This window comes from Ammospiza nelsoni, chromosome 6 (assembly GCF_027579445.1).
Source record: "Ammospiza nelsoni isolate bAmmNel1 chromosome 6, bAmmNel1.pri, whole genome shotgun sequence".
Lineage (NCBI taxonomy): Eukaryota > Metazoa > Chordata > Aves > Passeriformes > Passerellidae > Ammospiza > Ammospiza nelsoni.
This window is the reverse complement of record NC_080638.1, coordinates 48,733,589-48,755,426: the sequence shown is the minus strand read 5'-3', so window position 1 is coordinate 48,755,426 and position 21,838 is coordinate 48,733,589. Positions and strand designations below refer to the sequence as shown.

Genomic DNA, 21,838 nt, shown 5'->3' with positions numbered 1-21,838 from the left:
CTGGGAGTCAAGCAGGAACAGACCTTAAGTACCAGTAAAATTGACTTTTCAAACAGAATTATTGTTTCACCTTAAGAAGTCATGGGTTACAAGGGTCTCTCATGCTGAGTCACATTTAGCATGTCTCATCCAAGTCCTGAGGCTCACAGTCCTCACAGACCAGTCTTCACTAAGGGTTTAGGCTACAGCACTTGATTTTGACTGGGTTTGGAAATCAGAGACAAGGGCAAAGGTGATGAAGCACAACAGGTCTTGTCTCAGCCTAGAGACAGGCCAGGGTATGGACATAGGACCACAGACATACTGTTGGATTCAAAAATTTCAACACTGCCACTGAAATCCACGGGATCTACACATATCCAGCATCTCTTGCACCAAATGCCAGATTGCAGTCCTCACTGAGGACAATGGTAGCTCTTCAACTTATGGTAGTGCTAGAAGAAATCAATGCTAAGTATTTCTATTTTATCCTTCCGTAACAAGTAAATACCTAACAAGTATTTTCAAATTGAAATAATTGTAGATGCTCTAATACTTACAGTTAGTGCCACTGATCCTAGCAAAAGTGCAACTGAATAAACCAATCCTTTGCTGTTAATTTTAACCTGTGGAAATCAGAAAATACTTTTAAAATGCTGACCATGTAACTGTGCTTTGGTGACCAAAAATCAATTTACTGATTTAAAGTCCACCTTCTGCTTTGAACAGTGCCTTACATATTTTAAACTATGCAAATCCATAACAGATGTATTCTAATGAAGAATGGGAAGATTAAGGAATCAAACCAAATGCAAAGTAATCCCATCTCCATTAAAAAAAGAAGCGAGCATTTATAACGGATTTTATGTAAAAAATCCTTAGAAGAGAGAGACATGCTGTTATTTGGTCTTAGGTACAAAAATGCTGAGGTACATGGAGACAGGTTTACTGTAAGTTGTGTAGCAAGAAAATGATGGAGCCATGAACCACCCATGGGAACAGTTTTCTGCTACACAGTGCATGTACTCCAGTTGACAAACTGGAAATTAATTGCAGCTTGTTGAAGACAAATTGCTTTCTTAACTGGGTTCCTTTGCAAAGAAATAACACCTTATTTAGCAACTAATAACATGACCAACAGGATGGTTTCAAATTTGTTCTATTTGCATGCTTTCTTTTTAGGATTTTTTCAAAATAGAATAAAAGTGCAAATGAAAGATTTGCCAAGTATACATACAGTTGATCCATAATCGATCGCCATGGTCTGCAAACCCCATGGAACACCAAGTCCCACCAGAATGTCAAAGACATTGCTCCCTACTGTATTGGATACTGCCATGTCACCAAGGCCTGCAGAGGAAAAAAAAGAAACAACTCTGATAAAATCAAAGTACATGGCTAACCCTATGTGCACTGGAGCAAGCTAAAGGGGAATGATCTGCATTGATCCAATCCCCCTTGAACTGGCCAGAGTATCTGAGGTAGGGAGACAATTTCCATAACATTGGCCTGACTTCTAAAAAAAGTGTGCAAAAATTGCTAACTCCAACTACACCTTCCTTGTGTCTTGCAAAGCCTTTAGAGGGTGGGTGGTAGCCATGCAGCACCTGAGGTCTATGTCAAAGTCTTGTTCTAGGTAGTCTGCAGCCACAGGGAGAAGATTATGTACTGGATTTACTATGTGGATTTGTGACCTTTGCATCATGTGAATTAAGAGAGATCCTGGAAATAACTAACCAGATAATAGTCAAAGATATTATACACTTCCATGGGGCTTAATCAGTAATAATTTCACTTCAAAAACAGCAAAATACTACAGGAAAGGAAAAGAAAGGTAAATGGTGGTAAAGTACCTAAGTATTATTCAAAATCTACTTCTAATGCTCACCACTGGCTGGCATCTCATTCAGCACCAGTGTCAGTGGATAGAAGGAAGGCAAAATTCTTTCTGTCCCTGCTAACTTCCCTTAGACCTGGCCTAAGTATTGAATCACTTCCACTAAGTGAATACTGGAAAGGAAGGAACTGAAAAGGAACTGTGACATAAATGGGACATGTCCCAAATATAGTTTCAGAATAAACAGAGTGCAGACAGACAGTACCATACCATAAATACATGATCTGCAAGGTAATGCTTTGGATCTCATTATGGTAGTGTCCATCTATACCTGTCTGCATTCTGGCAGTGAACAATCCTCGAATTCAAGCAGTGCAAACTCCCTGTACTGTCTTTAAAGGCATTGGGCTCCTTTTTGTCAATCTAGTGCTTACCTTAATTTTCAGAGAAAACAGTCTTTGCAGAAGAACCAATCTAAAGAAACAGTCTGTTGATTTAAAAATGCAACATCCTCCTTGTTCCTGAAAAAACCTGTTCACTTAAACTAATACACATGCAAAATAAATTTAGTAGGAAGGCGGTTCCATAATAATTTGGAAAAATATTTACTTTAAATATATAACACTTTTCAAGTAAGCAACATTTAACAGCACTATTCCTATCTCAAATTACAAAGGTGGGGCTTTTGAGTACTTAATTTATCATTTAAAAGCCCTTCTTGTTTGCTCAATAATGTGTGCTGGAGATACCATTATCTGATAAAAAAAAGGCTATGGGAATTGAAATACTGGAAAAGAATAAAATTAGGTCTTTTTCTTATTCTACTGCTGTGCAGAGGATCACACTGTCAGCCCTAATGTTTTTCAACAACAGGAAGGGATGCTGCTACCAGCATTTTACAAATAAAAAAGAAAGCATGATGAAACTTAAAATTAAAAGATGAGAAAGCCTTTGACAATTTTAAATGAACAGCTGAGGAGAATGTAGATGTCAGTAATCCAAAACTCTTTCCAGTGCAGCTATTCATGTGTTCCAGTGGGAAAGAGGTCTGCATTTGGATGAGAACTCTGCCTGGAGCAACAACACTTCTGCCAGCTCTCAAGGCAGTTCACTTCCTTGGATTTGAGAGGTCTTCTAGAAAATCAGTACAAGTTTTACATGGGAAAGTGCTGGTCAGTGCTACTTCTTCAAAGTAGTATTTAATAGCTGATATTCTAGTTTTGTCTATGACTTTTGTCTTTTTACCCTGACTGAAACATGCATGGGACATCTGAGGTTGAATTACCCTCTAGAATGCTAGAATGTCCCACATCCCAATAAGCAAAAGACAATTTTTGGTTCACAATAATTAGCAAATAGCTTTGGCTTTTAATGAGGTTTTCAAACAGTAAAAATTAAAATAAAATTATAAAATTGCATTGACAATTTGTGTGTACGGAGGAAACAATCTTACATATGTAAGATTGCAGTTGTGCTTCAGCAGACACATTACCTTGTCTTGCTACTATTAAGCTGGCCATGCAGTCTGGGACACTTGTTCCTGCAGCCAGGAAAGTAATGCCCATGATCACATCTGGTATCCCAAGGGTGTATCCAATCACAGTCACCTGAACAAGGAGGAAGGTAGATTAACTTATCGTATTTGGAAAGTCTCCTCATTCCAATGAGGAGAGTATGCCAGTTGTGGTATACTGTTTAACTTTGATTTCTGGTGTGGACTCTAACAGGAATAGACTCAGAATAATTATCCATTTCTGCAAATTAAATACTTGTGGAATAACCAGCATAAAACCAACCCTGTGCAAAGGAAAAGTACTTTGGGTTATATTATTCAACATTCTGTGGACAAACAAAATCTCCATTTCCTGTTGTATTAACATGACATACTGCTGTTTTAAAGAGATACAGTAAAATCTGTGGGTTTGGGGTTTTTTTTTTGGTTTCCACAAATGGCAAGATTCTCACTGGTTCTCAAAAGGACTGCAACCAATATTATATTGTAATATAGTGGCAAAGATATAAAGAACTTATTATAACCTAACACATGAAGAAGGAACTATTTCTTGTGCGACTTCTCACATAATCCTGAAGGGAGCATGTCTGGTTACGCTGTCCCCTGATACTCCAGATGCAGCTTGAAAAGAGCTTAAGGAATCACTGAGGATTGCAGCAGAGCTCTTAGAAAGGACAGGGAACTGTATTTAGCTGGAACATCCAAAGAGGATGAAAAAACATCAAGAAAAGGCAGCAGAAAAGGAACCAGGCTCATGTGAGAGAAGACTGGCCCAGGGACAGACAGCTGTTTCCCTGCTGACACTGCTAAGGATGGAAGTGTTCTAGGCTACGTGTTGTTTTCTTGAAATAGTTTGCCAGTCCATCACATGAGAAAAATTGGACCCTACACTAAAAAAAAGGTGTATTTTAGGAACTCCACTGACAGTCCTTACCTTCAGGGGCAAGCAGAGGCCCAGGAAAAGAAGTCAGCATGAGTCTCTTGCTGAGACTGGTAACAAGGTACTGTGGCCCAGCTGCCTCTGAAAGCAGTATGGGCTGCAGCCTTAATGAGCACCTCTCTCACTTGTGAAGGGAATATCTATATATGGAACCAAGGTGCACAGTATGAACTTCCAAAGGACATATAATAGGATACAAATGTGTGCCTTTGGCTGGCAAATGAATTTCTTAAGCACAGTCTATGTTAGAGGATTGGTTTACAATGCAAAAATTATATAGAAAGTTGCAAAAAGTACACAGAAAACACAATCTTTCATGAGAGGAAACAAAGTGGTTTTCAAATGCCTGACAGGCATTTGAGGAAAATAGATGTTCTCCAATACCTTCCTGTATTGTATTATACCCTATACAGTAAAGGCCCAATTATTTCTGCAGAACAAAAGGCAGCAAAAATCTAAAATTATAATAATTATTGTATGAGGTGAAGAGACTGCACTACAATTACATGCCTTTCTTTGACAAATGCACAGAAGGTTTTTACATACTTTGAGATGCACATTTCACTCAGTATGAAGTCCTGCTACATACACTTACCATCCACACCATGAAGTAGGAGAACAAGGCAATCCAGAGAGTGGACAAGACAAATGTCAGCATAAAGCACCTCTCCCAGCGTGGTTTGCTGCAGTTTGGAATTGTGGCAAACAGCACAAATATCAACGGCCATGTCAAAAGCCATTTAATTTTGTTCATTTTTCCCTCTGCAGGACAAAGGAAACAAACAGTTGAGCTTTCCCATCACTATGCCAGGCTCAGTTACACCTCTTTCAGCAAAGCAGATGATCCCAGAAGGATGTTTACAATCACGCATGGCAGCTCATTTTCCAGGGTACCTTTAAACTATACTTGGCCTTGTCACTTTCAGCCAAGTTCTGCATGCTCATCCAGAATCTTCTTATGGTTAAGCCTACCAAGATCTATGAAAATCCATGGAAGAATTACAATGATTTAAAATCATAGCTGATATTAAAACAAAAATTAAGTCAGATTTGCTGGTCTTTCAATTGTATTACCACTAATCCAGAATTTAAAAAAAAAATCAACAACAAAACCAACCAACCAAAAACCCCACCCTATCACCTTAACAGAAATACCAAAGTCCAAGTGGTGAAAATAACTTGCACATTCTGCGCAGCAACAGAAAACAGAAGCACAAGACCCAACCTACGAACGTGACAATATTTTTTACATGCCTTATTGTTCTAACTTGGGCAGAAGTTTAAATAAACCAATACTTAGAAGATCTAGATTTGTTGAGTCTCTATCTGCATACAATACCATCTTGAAATGGTAAAAGAAAACTTCTGGGAAAAGAAACAAGGGAGTTACCTCCCTTGTACAGGTCTCCAAAATCAGCAGGCGAGAAATACCCAAGAACTGTAATTGCTGAAGACTGGTAAACATCTAATCATTTGTTTAAAATTTACAGTATTGCAAATGTAATCTCAATACATAAAACAGTACTATTTTATAGCTGGGCTATAAGTAAATGCAGTACTATTCACACAGTTCATGAGGCATCCTTCAAGCAGGATGACAAATTTGTCTCTCAGGTTGAGTGAGAGTATCACAACCAACATCGTGGCCATTTTAGCTTGGGCTTTCTTTCCATTGTGTTTCCATCCAAGTAGGGGTTTCCATAATTAACTCATGAGGTTATGCTTGAGATCTACTCAAATATGCTGTTTTGAATAAAATCATTGATCACATTGAAGGAAATCATCAGGTACATCTTTCAGCAAAGTTATTTAGCTACATTATAAAGAACATTTACTAACTAGCTCATATCAATTTCACCAGTCATTTTCTTTCAGCAAAGACTTTGGGATTTAAGATGTATTTAACAGGAATTTTTGTTAGTGATTTCAATTGGATTGAACTCAGCCGTCTTGACCAATGTGCACCAGGTTGCAATGAAATTAAATATTTAACATTTAAAAATTAATAATACTTTTATCATTTATGAAGCTACTTCCTAGTTTAATTTGAATCCAAATGTCTTTATTAACTTATTTTTGTATATATTCTAGAACTATATTTTCTTGCTTGAGTTATGAAATAGCTTTTTAACTTGAGATTTTCTTGTGAATTTTGAGATGCCATCAACTCCGCAAGAAATCTTAGACTAAGCTTTGCTCTTTAGTCCCATTTATAGCTTGTGGCTGTGGAACTCCTAATGCATAAAACTACTGAAGTGTCCCAGGGTCATTTCTAATTCTAGACTTTTGCATGTCACTGAGGATCTATTACAGATTTTACAGGGAAGATCTTTTTCTCTCTGCTTATGTATACTTCTGCACAGATTTTTTAAAAACAGTTATCTATTGCCTGTTCTGTCCAGGAAAGGACACTTCTTGGCTCACTTCTCCCTTTAGTTTTTAACAAGGCTGTAACTATTTTACAAAATATCCTATGGTGGTTTATACATGCTCCTGCTTAATTTGTTACAGTCTGGATTACTTAGAAAGTTAATTTTTACTCTGTGTACTAAAGTTGTTCAGCTTGGTTCATAGTCCAACAAGTCAGCATGGCCTAGGCCAGTAACACTCTCACCACATAATCCCAAATGCAGGGTCAGTGGATGACTGATTGAAAAAATTGTGGATCCAATTCTGACCTGTGTGGGTGTAATTTGACTGACTTTGGTGCTGCTACACATAGGCAGTGCCTTTTCTCTTTTCAGTAACATAAATAAAAGAAACAGAACCACCTTAAGGACACATAGAACCTCTGCTGGGGAATACATTTTGTCTGGGATCCTGTTTAGTATCCTGAATTACTCAAACAAATGCTTAACTGAGAACGCATAGTGCCTTACCACTGGCACAGCTCTGTTTGTTCATTTCCAAGAAAACCTAATTACTAGTGGAGGAGGGCTTGCCTTTCCATTATCTTTGCTGATTTTGAATGGATGTGTGTCAGATTAAAATTCCTGGCTCTATTAGTGGTGATGTTTTCCCCACACAATGTCTTGAGTTGAAACTGGTTAGCTAGATGGTTTGTGGGAGTGATATTTGCATTCCTTACATGGCAACAGGCTTGAGACTTTGGGGAAGAGCAGAGTGTAATTCTGGAGTTTGCTGGGTTAACAAGAGAAGCCCAGTGGCCATTTGCAGTTAGCCTGGAATACTTTGGAACCACGATGGCCAAAGCAGCTTACTTGACACATTCTGCATTGGCTTCTCTTTTGTGTTTTGGTTTTCTAGCTTTTATAAACTTTTATATAAATCTTAAGTATAGTTTGCCTTGGTTTTACCTCAGGCCTTTTCATTCAGCTCCTCCTGTCCTGGGTCATGGAACTTGTGTGGCACAGAGGGGTAAAGAAGTCTACTCCTATGCTGTAACTTGGCAGTTTTTTAAGACTTTCGAGTACATTTAGCAGCAACCTCAATGAAGTGAACTTTATTTCTTCAGGAAACTGATGACTTTATTCATTTCACCTGGCTTAGATGAATGCACAGCTAGAAGATGCAAAGTATTTTTTTTTTTTAGTTCTTTTGAAAGTACTTTTGCTGTTCTGTTGTTTTGGTTTTGACCACCCACTCTAAAAGAATAATTAAAAAGATTTAATGATAAAGATTTTACAGTGAAGTATGCTTAATAGCTCATGACAAATTGTTTTACAACTCTTGAGTAGCTCCCTAGTACATCTGCAAGGAAGAGAATGATCATTCCCATTCAGGCTCTTACTCAATACACAGCTGTTCTGTCCCATTACAAGACCCCAGCACAGTTGTTTTACAGTGGTACCACCCACTCCTGTGAGCCCTGGGTTTAAAGGTTCCTGCAGCAACCCACACAACTGAGGAAAAGTGTATTTTGCATCCCTCTCCCCTCCCAATAATGAAAGAATATTACAGAATATTATTACAGAAAGCAACACTGGTCTACATTTTGTTCACAACACTGCTGTAAAACAAGAAGATGAGGGGTTTTTTGCAAGGAGTTGTTTTCACTACTTCATACATCCATTTTTTTCTGTTTCCACAGATATTTGGAAGCCAAGCATGCCAAGTATTTCAGAGAAGTATCATTACAAAAGAACTTGATTACAATGTTTCTGAAAACAAAGTGGCAGCCCTACAACAAAGAGCTCTGCTAATTTTCAACACATTCCTGGGCTAGTCATCTTTCCAGGTGTTATGCTTACAATAATTACTTTCACATACAGATAGTGTGTCCTGTTGAACAAAGCCAGCAACACATATCACAGCACTGAGAAGAAACAAGTATTTCCTTAAGGAGCTAGAGAAAATACTTTCTACAGAAAAAAACAGAGTCCTATTTGCAACACTCTCAGGCAGCTGAGAGGAGCTCAATATAAAAGTGTGAAATGACATTTGTGTTTACCTTGAGACCAGAAGTGTAATCTTGAAGTAAATGCACTGATTGACCCCACTAAGTGGTTTTTGGTTGCAATTTTAGTCTGCAACATGGAGCAGCCTTGAATCACACCAGTAGAACCAGAGGTACAAAATTAAAAGTGCTCCAAGTAATAATGGGTATTTTATCCTGGGGACCAAGCTAGAGCTAGTCTGAAACAGAACTTCCAAAGGCACACAGTGCCGGCAGCCCACACGTCCTTGTAAATAAGCTGCAGAGAAAACACTTTTTCAAGTAAACAGAGTGCAGTCTGTAACTACACCATTAGGAATCACATCAAAGTTATTGTAGCTAGTTAAATTTGACTGCTTTTCCACTTGGTTTTCCCTTTAAAAGCATGTCAGCCAAGCACAGATCTCAGCTCCAAACATGAGTTACTTCAGAACATGCCTAAAGCTTCCCAAGTGAAAGAAGCATCTCCTTACACAAAGAAATGACTGATCCAAAAAAATATAACATCTCTGAAAGGCATGAATCTAACTGGCACACAGGAGCTTCATAACAGTATGTTTGTGAATTCCTATAAATATCTTAAGGTCACTTGAAAACTGGGAAAGGTATTGTCTAATTGAAATGAGAAAGGCTTCCTGAAGTTTCCTACTGATTGCTGTTTTTCCAGGGATTTTTTGTTAATGGTAAACTTAAAGTAGAAATGAGGCACATCCAGGATTGCCTAAGAAGATTACTGCTGCAAACTTTTTTCATGCTTCACTTAATTTTTAATTTTTTTAATTCCTTTTTTATCTTTTTAAATCTCTCTATCATTTTTTCATTTGGGAAGGACAAAACTCAACCAACCAAACAAAAATCTCAACATGTTTTTTCTCCAATTAAAAATGATTTTCCAAACACCTGTGCCCTTGGTTCTAATTAAGCTTTGTATTTACAAAGATGAATTTACACCCACATATTATTATCAATATCAAGTCAGTTCTCAACCCAAAAATGTGTAAAAGTAACACATATGCCTCTAAACTAGGAACTCTGTAATAACCCAGACAGCAAGTAAATTTGTTAGAAAATGCTGTTCATCAGAGTTCACACTGATTGGAAAACTTCAATATAAGTAAATAAGAATTGGAAAACTTAATTAGTTTCTAGTCAAGTCCAGTATTCAAAACACAACAGAGAAATACAAATTTTTCTCCCAAGTATGGTACACAACAGAGAAAAAAAATGAAGCAGATACAACAAACTAGATCTAGTGTGAATTTTCCAACAGGATTATTTTCTACAAAAAAATATCTGTTGCAAAATAATAAAAAAAATTGTTAGAAAATGGCTTTCAATTCTTCATTAGGAAAATTAACACAGCAGCTGACTCTTCACCTTCTTGGAAAATTCTTACTGATTCCAGCTCTGCAAATAATGTATAAATTGTGGAGGCAAGAGATTCTCTGTATGAGCACACTAGAAATAGGCTATATAGTGTGTAAAACAGTACCTAAGGAGGCTTCCAAGTAGGCAGCAGACAGAATAAAATATTTTTATTGCAGCTCTCCTGCAACAGACCTTTGGAAATTTTTTCTTCCTTTGGAAAATACCAAGGTTTTACTTCTCATCCTCATCCAAAACAGACTATTTTTCAACCTACTGATACTCTTCTCAGAAGTTTCATTTTCCAGAATACAAGTTCCAAATTCCAGACCGTGAAATCTGTCCAAAACAACTCAGATTTCTATTTTCAGCCTGTGCCTTTACCACGCTTTGAATATTTGGATTTATGCCAATAATCTTCTCCTAAATACACATTTTTGGTACAGAGAAAACTGGTCTAACAAGAAAGAATTTGCTCCAGTACACAGAAATGAGCTTTACTCTCAGAGTTACCATAGGTTTCCACCAGACAACATTCAACAAAAGTAAGATGTAACTGAACAGAGGTACCCCCCATATCTTGTTAGAATTGTCTGAATTTTGGCCTGGTTTATTCTGTATGTTTTAACCTTGCTGTCTAACAAAGAGCTACAGCCTCCTGAGTGCTCAAGCGAGGTGCACTGGGTTTGCCTTGTCCACTGTGTTTCCAATAAAGGAAGACACCAAGTGAAGTGAGTATGAGCCAGGTTCAAAGTAAGTAAAAGGTTCTTCTCAAAACCACGAAGCTCCTTCCCAAAGGATGTTGTGTGTGTTAAATGTCTGCAAAGATTCAATGAAAATTAGACATTAACATTAGGTTAATGAAGAAGAAACACACTGAGGAATTTTAGATCACAATTTTACATCCAGACCAAGAAGTTCCTTGAAGTGAAAACAGCTGAACATCAATTTGTCCTGTCTCACTCTTCCCCAGGCTTCTTCATAAAATCGTGGCAGGAGTCAGAACATTGAGACAAATGTTTGTTTTGACCAAGTACAAACATTTTACATGGTTTTAGTAGATACTGTTAATTTTTTTGCTTCTATCCCACAAGTTATTTTTGTATTTTGGATCCAAACAAAAATGGATAGAATTGCTAATCTCCTTTATTGCCATCTCATTTTAGCTCGAGGAATTATTATTCCTGTTTTAGCTAACACCATCATGACTTATATAAAGCATCCATGCTCCAGTTCTGTAAGAGAAGTAGTTCTTCCTTCCTGTGAAATGATCAGGAGCTGAGATCACAGAGTATTTTAAAGGGTGCTGAACATGTGACAATGGAAGGGATTTAAGCATCCATTAAGAGCTGCATAGAAGTGCTTTTCTGAGTCTGGGCTCTAAAAGACCATGGAGCTATGCAAGGGCTTTAACACACCATTTTGTTGTCAACATATGCCTGCCCAGTTTTGTCCGATTTTGTTCTGATCTGTGGGGTGTGTTTTTAAAGTTTAAGACCTGTTTTCAAACAACTGTAATCACATTGTAAAGCTTCAATTGAGCCTTTCTCTTGGGAGATAATCATCAACATCTAAAGGTTAGGTCAAGGAAGAAATTCCTCTTCTATAGATAATGTGTTTTTCCCACACAGAAACCAAGGCAAAGGCTGTTTGAATGATATCATATGCAGTTCCCATAAAAACTGTATGTTGTCTCCTTTTTCAGGATGTGAATCTCTCTGGATGTTTGACAAAGGGGATACATGAGGCTGTTCTCATGTAACAACTATATTCTCTCTTTCTGCTTGCTAAAGCCCTACACTTTTTGCTGAGCACTCCTGTTGACAAAGAATAAAAAAAGAACAAAATGTAAAAAACGCATTTTGAGACGAGAAATTATAATTTCTCATCAGATTAAACTAATTCAGAGACGAAACTTTATACTTCACTTCTGTTTCAGAAAAAACCACAAACTTCTCTTGCAAAAGTATCTAGAATACTCAATTTGAAGAAAGTAAAATCCCAAATTCGGCTAAAGAACGTGACTACAGAACAGCACAAAAAAGGGGTTGTGCCAACTCACAGCCTTTGCAGCTGCAGCTCCTGAAATAAGAGAACGGATTTTTTTACCTAGGACACCACAACCAATTGAACAGAAAAGTCATATTGAAAAGTGAAAGCCTATTCTTCAGAGAACACTTTCCAGTACTGAAAAAATACATGAACTTCAGATGTTTAGAAAATGTATGTGTCTTATTCCCAGACTGAAAATAAACCAAAGAAGACCAGAGGGGATTCTTGGACACTCTCTGCAAGCTACCTTTTCTCTGAAGCCAGTTTTCAATGTCCAGATTTTTTTAGGCTACTGATTGTGCCACAGTACTTAAACAACAACAAAATGTGATGCTGGGTCCTCCCAATTTCACCAAACTCATTAAAGTAGTGCTTTAGAAAGCATAATGAACGAATTCTCAGCCAGAACATATGAGTTGAGCAATGAGAATCCAACCAATGGATAATCCATCCCAGACAAGAGGAGTGACTATACCTGAAGGTAATGATGAAGATTTTATGCAACCACTTATTCAGTTTTATGCAACTCTCTTGAGCTCATGTTGAACTTTTGCTCCATTCAGTATGAATTGAATCACCAGTGATTCCACTCTGGCCTGTTAAACCTCACTTTATCTTTAAAGACTTTCTCAAAAATGCAGAAAAAAATGCATTTAAAGAGGACCAATGACATAACTAATAACTCCCTCTTTAGTTCAAAGCATTTTGTCTATTGTGAATGTCACACACTTAGGTAAATTCCAGATAAGAGCTTCCTATGTTTTATTCATCAAAAAGCTGCCTGGAAAGTAAGAAGAAATGCATGATTTCACTACCCTAATCAAACTTCTATCCAAGAACTTGTTACAAACCATTTCAGTTTAAAAGTCATCTTTGCCAACAGAGGCAAGGGTGGTCAAGGTTTGGAGCAGAGTGCTCATGGCAGCAGTGGAATCACTGTCTCTCTAACTTGGGTTAGCGGTGGACACGGCAGGGCTGGGTTAATGCCTGCACTCAATGATCTCAGAGGGTTTTCCCAGCCTTAATGATTCTAGAATTCACTGATGTTTTAGATGGTTTGTGGAGACCTTTTTCCTTTTCAAGAGCTGTTTATTAGTTTCTGTTGTTATTATTGTTATTACTACTACTCTTATCATTAACATGCTCATGTGCACAAGCATATTGCTGACTTGGATCCTGTTAGTTCACCACACAATAAAAACACTTTTTTTCACTATCTCATGAATGACCAGAAGCTCATCTAATGGGCCTATCTTCAGTGAATTTGTTTGCTTCCATTCTTCACTCCAATTCATGCAAGAAGCTCCTGTGGGAGCACAGTAAAACAGGAAAACATACACCATCATCTAATCTTCACACAGTATGCTTCAATGTTGGTTCAATCACAAACATCTCTTCTACAACGACAGCCACTGAAGCAATGAGATCACTAAGAAATTAGATATAACATGGAAAATGCTTCTTTTTCACTGGATGTGGTGTTTATTCCTGCCAAGCAATTCTTACATTAAACAGTAATTATGTGACAGGCTACATGTCTGTAAGGGCTGATCTAATCTCTGCTGTCTAATCTCCAAAGCATTTGGGCAGGAGTCAACCTGCAATGTGCCAAGGGCACCAGCACAAGACATTGGTTATAGACAGCCCTTTACACCAAAGAATTTCCAAAAAATTTTAAAAGGTGAATACTTTTGCATACAGCTATTCTAACAATTTTAAACACTCTCTCTCTCCCTAAATATCTTTTACTCTTCATCCAAGAAGCCTCCCTCACTACAGTCACTAGAACAATTTATTATAAATTTATATGCCATGGTGCATCTGGCTTAGCAATTTCCAGCAAGTCATTATTAACTGCTGACTTCAAAATTATTTGTAGTAATTTTGAAGTATTCATCAGGTCATTCTGACATGTTTCAGTGTAAACTTCTCTTTCCTGTTTTCCCTTCACCTCTGGCAAATCAGCACTTCTACCATGACTGTCCATAATGACTGGAAAACACTTTCCAAAGATCTGCTTTTAGTCACCCAGCCTCCAGCCCAGTTTTACTGTCAGCAAATCCATCCTTCAGATAGTCAAACCTGTCCCTTTCCTCCTCTCTACCCACATATGTTGTCTTTCTACATCCCAGCATTTGGCATTTTAATTACCTTCTTTTTCAGGACTATAAACATCTAGAAAGTAAGCCTTACCTGGCACTGAAAATGGAGTTAGACTGTCCTGTTCATTCTCCTCTTCTTGGTTCCCCACAGGGATGTTTCCATTTTCAATATTCTCCTGTCTCCTGTTCTGAAGTGCTTTGCTTGAGCCATTGGCAGATTGGATTAACCGCTGGCGCTGCAGTGTCAAAACACAAAACTGCCACAGTTCAGGAAGTATTTACTTGGTAACATCTGAATTTTGCTCTCTGTCCAGTCCCAATCACATGAGCCATGAAGTTTCTCCTCAAAGCTTTCCTTTTGGTCAACAACAAACCTGTCAGTGGCCTACCTATCTTCAGCAGGCATCAGGCTTCACCAGGTTAACCATACACTTCAAAATTACTGGCAGGAGTCTTCCAAGCCATGATGGAGAAGGTTGTAACATTTGTTGTTCCATCCATGTTTGAACCAATGTGGTATTCTAAAGCACTTCTCACTCAACAGTTCCCACTCACACCAGCAATAGTACCATAATTAAATGGTAACACTCAAGACACCTCTGCACAATTAGAGTTGGCTTATGAATGACTCATTATCCAGGAGCTCTCCTTCTCAGATCCAACTCTTCTGTTCTTCCTCCTTCTCAACTCCATTCACTGAGGTAATTTTTCCTATTTTTAATTTCAAAAGGAAGACTAATCCTTATTGCCTTTGTCTGAGTATATGAAGCTCATAATTGGCCCTGCAGACATGTACAAGAACTGCTGCAGTTCCAACACACAGTAAAACAATTACAAGGACGGGTTTTAAACATGAGTATATATACCCACTCATGCACTGGAGAATGCTAGATGGAACATTCCATCTAACATTCTTACTTTTACTTACTTACTAAAGTTCTTACTTTTATAAAAATATTATTTTAATTCATTAGATGAGGTCATGCAGAGTTGAAAAGTGTTCTCTTTTCCTGCCAAAGAGCAAATTCCTAAAAAGTGCTCTGAAATGCCTTGAAAAATAAAGTAACTGCACAAGATGCAAAAAAATTTCTGAAAGCAGTATCAACATACTCTAGTGAAAAATAGAGAAAAATCCTATCTGAGTATTTTGCAAAGCTTGTGAATATGTAAGTGAGAGTACACAAGACCATACATCCAAAATGCTCAAGTTTAGAGAATGTTTTTTGCAGATGTTTAAAGGGCCAAGTATCAGCTTTGTACCCACACAGCCATTAAGAACTTTTCTCTGATCAATGAATTGACTTCAAGGATTACAAAGTCAACTATTGCCATATGCCCTACTCCTGACCATAACACTTTTCACTATTTTACCATCAAACTGGATTTTTGTTACAAATATATTAATGATGCTTTCTTCTATTGTGGAATCCATAAGGCTGGCTGAAATCTATTTACTTGCCAGAGTAAATACCTCTCATATTTGATATTGTGGGAGCAAACTAAAAAATCCTGCCTTCATAAAACCCAAGGTAGGTAGGCCAAAGATTTCACTCCTAGTGCTTCAGCAAGTTCAGAACAGTCACACTTGCCAAGTCCTGCCACTTCAGTTGCAGGGTATGGAACAAGCAATATACATTCATGGCAATGTATCAAGTAAGAGGGAACTGAAACCATCCAGGGCAAATTTCCCTTATGAAAATATTTTGGTCCATTTTTATTTTGAGTTGAGGACTACAGTGAATACTAAAGAGGTAGGTAAATCTCTGAAGGAATCCCGAAGTGTTAATAATACAAGAGCACTTTTTAAAATTTTTGGTTGCCTTGTCCATTATCCTTTAACCTAACCACTTCTGCAATAATCAAAACCAATTCTTCTGCTATAAATAAAATCTAAATGTGCACATATGCACACACACACTGAAGTAAACATCTTCTGTCAAGGAGATAAGGCAGTCCCTCCTTTTTGACTGTCCTCCCATTAAAACAGGCAACATCACCAGCTGGGAATCAATCTTCAGATCTGTTCTCATATAGCTGCTTGAGAAAGACATAGTTCTATCCAACTATAGGAACATGGGAGAATCTGAATTCCAGGGTCACTATGAACACAGCTCTTTGGTAACCCCTCTGCCTCATGGTCATTTTCTGTTTTCCTAATGAACATACCTCGTTAATGATGAGCCGGCTCGCCATCCGCATTCTGGTGCGTGGTCCAAACTTATTTGTGATCATAATCCGTAATCCAGCTTCAGGGAACCGGTATTTGGGAGGACTGGAGCAGATTATCTCATCCACCATCACAACACTGTTTTTGCCATACTGCTGTATCCCCTTCACTAATGATCACAATGGACAGAGTTAGCAGTGGAACTGACCCTACCACGCATCCCACCATCCAGAGCTGGGTCTTTTCAGGCTCAGGTGGGGGAAATATTTATCTGAATGCCAGAATTTATGAGTGGCTTTCTTTTGATATTTCTGCAGCCAGGTGAATCTCCTCATCAGTTGTGTGCTTTCTTAAGATCACATGCTGGAAAGGGATTTCACTCTACTAAGGCAGCCTCCAAGCCACTGTCAGATTGGTGGGAGCAGTTTTTTCCCAGCTGTTCGTGCTGTAGTACCAGTTTTATTTGCTTATGTTCCACTAGAGTTTTGTACCCTTTCTCTAGAAGTATTTGCACTGTGGCAGTGTAGACAGCACTCCTGAAACCTCTACAGCTGTTCCACTGGATCAAGGTGTTGCACATGCAGAAGGCCCTAATGTTGTGCTCACTCCTTGTGGAAATCTTCACTTCACAGAATATTACCAGTATCTCTCACAAGAAAAATTTGAAATGATGACAAGGATTGTCAAGAACAAATCTATGGCTCTAACTAATAAAGTAAGCCTTTGTTAATATAAAGGAACCCATACCAAGATTACAAAGTTAACAAAATTCTACCATGTTAAGAACACGTACAGACAAAATTTTATTGGGAATCAGCACAAGTACAGGCAAGGACTTTAGGAGCTCACCAACAAACCAGTATTCTCACAAATGCTACAGACTACACAAATCAAGCAGAGCAAGGCTCAGCAGACAGGAGACATACCCATGTGGTGTTAGAAAGCAGGGCAGGAAATAGATACATAACTAAAATAAATATTAATTATTACATATAATAGAATGTACAGAAAAAAATATTTGCTGCTTGTTTTCTGCTTTGCTTCGCTTGGCCTCCCCCTCTCCCTCCCCTTTTGTATTGTTACTTACATTAGGAAGAGGAGGAGAATTTAGGAGGTAGAAGTGAAAGATAATTAGTGCATGGTTCCAGTCAGGAAGCAAAGGAAATCTAAGAAAACATTCAAACTCAAACAATGGAATTAAATGGACCTGTTCTAAACACACAGAAGCCTATATTGTTACTCTTTTGCATTGTTACAGTGTTGAAATATTTTTGTTTTCCAGGAAGACTGGATCCATGCATGCATCTAAGTCACATCATGCAAAAAAAGGCTTTGCTGTCTCAAGCATCTTCTAGCACAGCTGCAGTTGAAGAAATACATTTTCCATAATGATTCAACAAGAAAAACCAGTAAGCCTGTAAATCACCAATAAACATCTCTAACTTTCACCCTTCCAAGCATTTGAGGGTCTTGCCTTGTTTCACTAAAATGGGTTCAGTGAGTACACTGGGGTCACCTGAAGCGTCATAAATAGAAGATCCCTGGTTTCACAAAGAAATGTGCCCTACTCAAAGAATCCACTCTGGAGTCTGTCTTGCAGCTTAACATCTCTCATACAGAACAAAACTAGGGGCAATTTTGCATTTGCTAAATGTAAAGGAGCAGTTATCCTCCTCTATCCCAACATCTGCACCAAATTAACCTTGCTGAGTACTGTGGCTGATGATGTAAATAAGGAGCACATCCACTCCAGTGACTCTTGGAGTGTAGAAGCTTTCCTGTGAAGGAATATTCAGCCAGACAGGTTTCCTAGGAATCAGTCCTCACAGAATAGGATTCAACCACATAAACTTAACATTTGCTTTAGCTAAAGAAAAATAATGTTTGACAGCAATGCTGGCAGGGACAAAAAGGCCTGATATTAACAGTCTCATCAGATTAACTGTTCCCAAGTGAGTTCCTCCAGAGAATTAACCAAAATGCTTCATCTTACAGTGACAGGAAAAACACGGGAGCACTGAAGTTACTCTGAAACTGTTTCTTAGAGCCCTATGAATAGAGCGAGCAAACACTCACCTTTGAGAAAAGTATCATAATTAAAAACTCAGGGCTGCTGTAGAATACCTCATACTAAATATATATTTAAGTACTGCAGCTATTGTGACTTGCTGTAGCACATTGCTCTTATTATATTCATTATTTTCAGCTTGACTCCCTATGCCCATAAAAAACAACATACCTTAGCCCCATATAGTATGGACTTCACCTAAAAGTTGTTTTAAGAAATGTGAAAAGGAGAAAAGCCTTTTGCACACCTCCTTTGTGATAATCCTTAAGAAAAAACTCTACTGAGAACAGCTTTTCTTTCCAACAAACTTATTGCTCACCACCAAAGGTTCAGCACTAACAGCCCTGTCAAAATCGACAGAAAGCTTCTTGATGACTTTAGCTCTGAAAGCCAGTCCCTCAGAAACCTGCTTTTGTCCAAATTTCTGGTTTCAGGCAGGGGTCAAACCATGCCACCTGGTGGTAATTTGGGTCAACACAATAAAAGTCAAGGGTAATACACATTTGTACTTTGAAAATTGGAGCAACATTCACAAAGTACATCTAGTTTGCCTTTACCTGTGTGTGCAGAACTCACCCTTGAAATGAATTTTTTCTTATGGTGAAAATACCTCCTTTTTCTTTCTGAAACTTGAGTGATGAAAGGTTTTATATTGTACCACAGGAAGCTCTTGAAAGTAATGAAACTTACAAGCATTAAAGAGCTCGACAGGGTTACACCTTTCACCTGCACCCCAAGCAACAGACTATCCTTGCTAAAAGCAAAGTTCCTCACCCAAAGCAACTGCTCCTCCAGGGGAAGTAATCAGGCTTTCCTCCTGTGGAAAATCAGATTAAGGTCAAACCTACACCTTGGTGATGCCAAGGGAGGTTTTTTGGTGGATCCTCAAACTGTTCAGCAGTGCAAGGCAGAGGCCAGCCCCAGTTCTCCCCTTGCTATTAGCAGTGCTCCTATCTGAAAGCTGCTGCTGGGGAAAATGCAGTGAAGCCAGTTTGTGGCAGCTAAGAGGGAGTCACTGATGAGTCATTGCATATTTTGAGAGAACAGGAGGGCAGAAGCTAGAGGCAGCCATGTGACAATTTTCTAGGACAGCATCTTGACACATAAAGCAGTTAGGCTAACACTGCCATCTCCCCCTCCCACTGCTCACTCCAAATCCTTAATCTCCTTTCTGTACTTTCTCAGGCAGGTTTGCCAGTGACAGTATCTACACTCTGGTTCTTTGAACAATTGTGCAGCATGTATTTGTGTAATTGGAGAAGGCAAAGGGAATCTGACTGAAACTGCAGTATCAGTACCTCTTTGAGGCAAAATCAGAAAAGAAATCTGATGTGCACAGTTGCTACTGGAGCCTTCTTGCTTTTTTTCCTGCACATTCTTCACAAGCATTCAATAATCTACACATTTCCTTGAAAAGGAAACAGACACACAGGCAAGTAGTCTCTGCTATTGTCTCTTTTCCACAAGGGCTAGAGAGGAGAGCCTGCTGGGAGATGACATCAGAACCCAAAAAATTCCTCAAAAGTATAAACCACTACTATCTGTGGTGTTTAACTGGATCACCCTTCTCCCATGTCTCCACTTGAAGACAGGAAGCATTTGTGGAACCTTGCATGGACACAAATCCACATGCAAGTGACAGACCTCAGTATATCAGAGCCAATGCTCCCAAAAGGTCACTATAAAATGAGATGAAAGCATTTCAAAGGCACCACCATGTCCTATGAGAAATAATAATTTAAAATTATTGTCTGAACACCTTATCTAGGACCAGAGCAGAAGTGTGCTGTTGCTGAATAAACCTATATCTACCTTATGGTAGGCATACCTACTAATATCTACCTTAAAGTAATCCCAGAGCAGAAAAAAGGAGGATTCTCTAAATTCCTGCTTGGTATTATTTGTGGGGATCTTTCTAATGCTACCAACATTGCTGATGAGCTCAGCCTCCTAGGATGGGAGATGTGTGCAAAGAACAAAGTGAGGAGACCTCACTTGTTAAGAGCACCCCAAGTGCTCACTAAGTTACATGGTTTGTACTTGGAAAGTGGAATGATTTTGCTCTACAGAGAAAAGAGAGAATAGAATAGAACAGAGAAGACAAAGATAAAAACAGGCTTAGAGAGCAAGCCAAAAATACCCAGGCATTTTTGCTTACTTTCAATATCACAAGCTGTATATCATCTTTCCTTTACAACAAGGGCACAAATAGCAAAGAACCTGCATTTTTAAATTTTACATATGTGTCTGGTGATGTATACAGACTGTTTAGGCATGTGAAAACCAGTCCTCTAAGGATCTGAACTCAACATGTCTCTTGCCCACTGATCTGCCAATGTCCTTTCCTTCAACATCCACATCTCAACTTCTCATTCCAAACTAATTTTTGAAGTGAAAATTGCTTTCTTCTTGGTAAAAAATGTATTTCTTTCACAATGTTGTAGCTTGTCACTGAACAGGAGATAAAATGGAGCAAAATTGCCAATGTGCAAAGCAGCTTGTTTTCAGAATATAGGAAAAAAAGAAATTTTTTTTTAATGTGCAATGAGACTGCTGAATTATCCAGTTAACCCTGCTTACAATTGAGAAGTGACACTGTTTTGATTTGCATAAAAGAAATAAGGATATCCTGTGAACTACTCTTTTTCCAAGTCCTGTCTGCTCAGCCTTACCTTTCCATAGTAATGGAATGGATGGGTCATCACAACTAGAGGCATAACATTTATTACCATCTTCCAGCTCATTGTTGACTGTGTCACCATTTCCAACATTCTTGCTTTTAAGGGTGAAGAAATTTTGCATCCTCACATTGTACCTGAAAGTGCAAAGAAAAGGTCTCTAAAAAGGCTGGATTTTTGCATTTTCTCAGCAAACTTTAAAACCATCTGAGAACAACTTATGCAGGCAAGCAGTAAAGCCTGGATGCATGTTCTCTGACAATTAATAGAAAGTGAAGAGAAAGGACTGTCCAACTCAGTGGCAAGCTGACAGGAAAGCAAGGACTGCACCCATCTCTCATGACATAGAGCAAACTGCAGAAAGGCACTGGAGCAGATTCAGTGAAGGCACAACACTGGAGCTGTTCATTTTGGAGCCAGGACATTCACTATACAGCAGCTTCTTTCCTCCTACATCAGCTCACAATTCACCTCACTCTTTCAGTACTGTGAACCCTGTGGGAGGGCTCTTGAGCATTTCTGGGACTGCTGACCATACACTTTTAAAGACAGAATACATCTCTTTTAGCACTAGGGTGGGACCTAAGAGGGCTGTCAATGACTCTGCTAAGACTTGGTGTAGGAGAAAAGGGAGTTCCAACAGGGTGATTTGTGAGGGAAGGGCACCAAGGGATGTAAGTCTAAGCAACCTGCAATAGAAGGGGGGACTCACAGACACCTGCAGTAACAGTGAGACCTCTC

The 21,838-nt window shown here is 38.5% G+C and overlaps 1 protein-coding gene across 1 annotated transcript in view; it reads right to left on the bottom strand.

Annotated features, from left to right (window-relative positions):
- Nucleotides 1–21,838, bottom strand: part of LOC132074867 (ras and Rab interactor 3-like) — a 153,062-nt gene that overhangs the window by 75,883 nt on the left and 55,341 nt on the right. Inside the window, exons 10-17 of the mRNA XM_059474905.1 lie at nt 20,872–21,234; nt 18,054–18,160; nt 16,351–16,520; nt 14,276–14,420; nt 4,865–5,031; nt 3,309–3,423; nt 1,217–1,329; nt 540–605 (exon numbers count right to left, since the gene is read on the bottom strand). Of these exons, the coding sequence (XP_059330888.1) occupies nt 540–605; nt 1,217–1,329; nt 3,309–3,423; nt 4,865–5,031; nt 14,276–14,420; nt 16,351–16,520; nt 18,054–18,160; nt 20,872–21,234 (1,246 nt within the window). The remainder of the gene's footprint in view (nt 1–539; nt 606–1,216; nt 1,330–3,308; nt 3,424–4,864; nt 5,032–14,275; nt 14,421–16,350; nt 16,521–18,053; nt 18,161–20,871; nt 21,235–21,838) is intronic.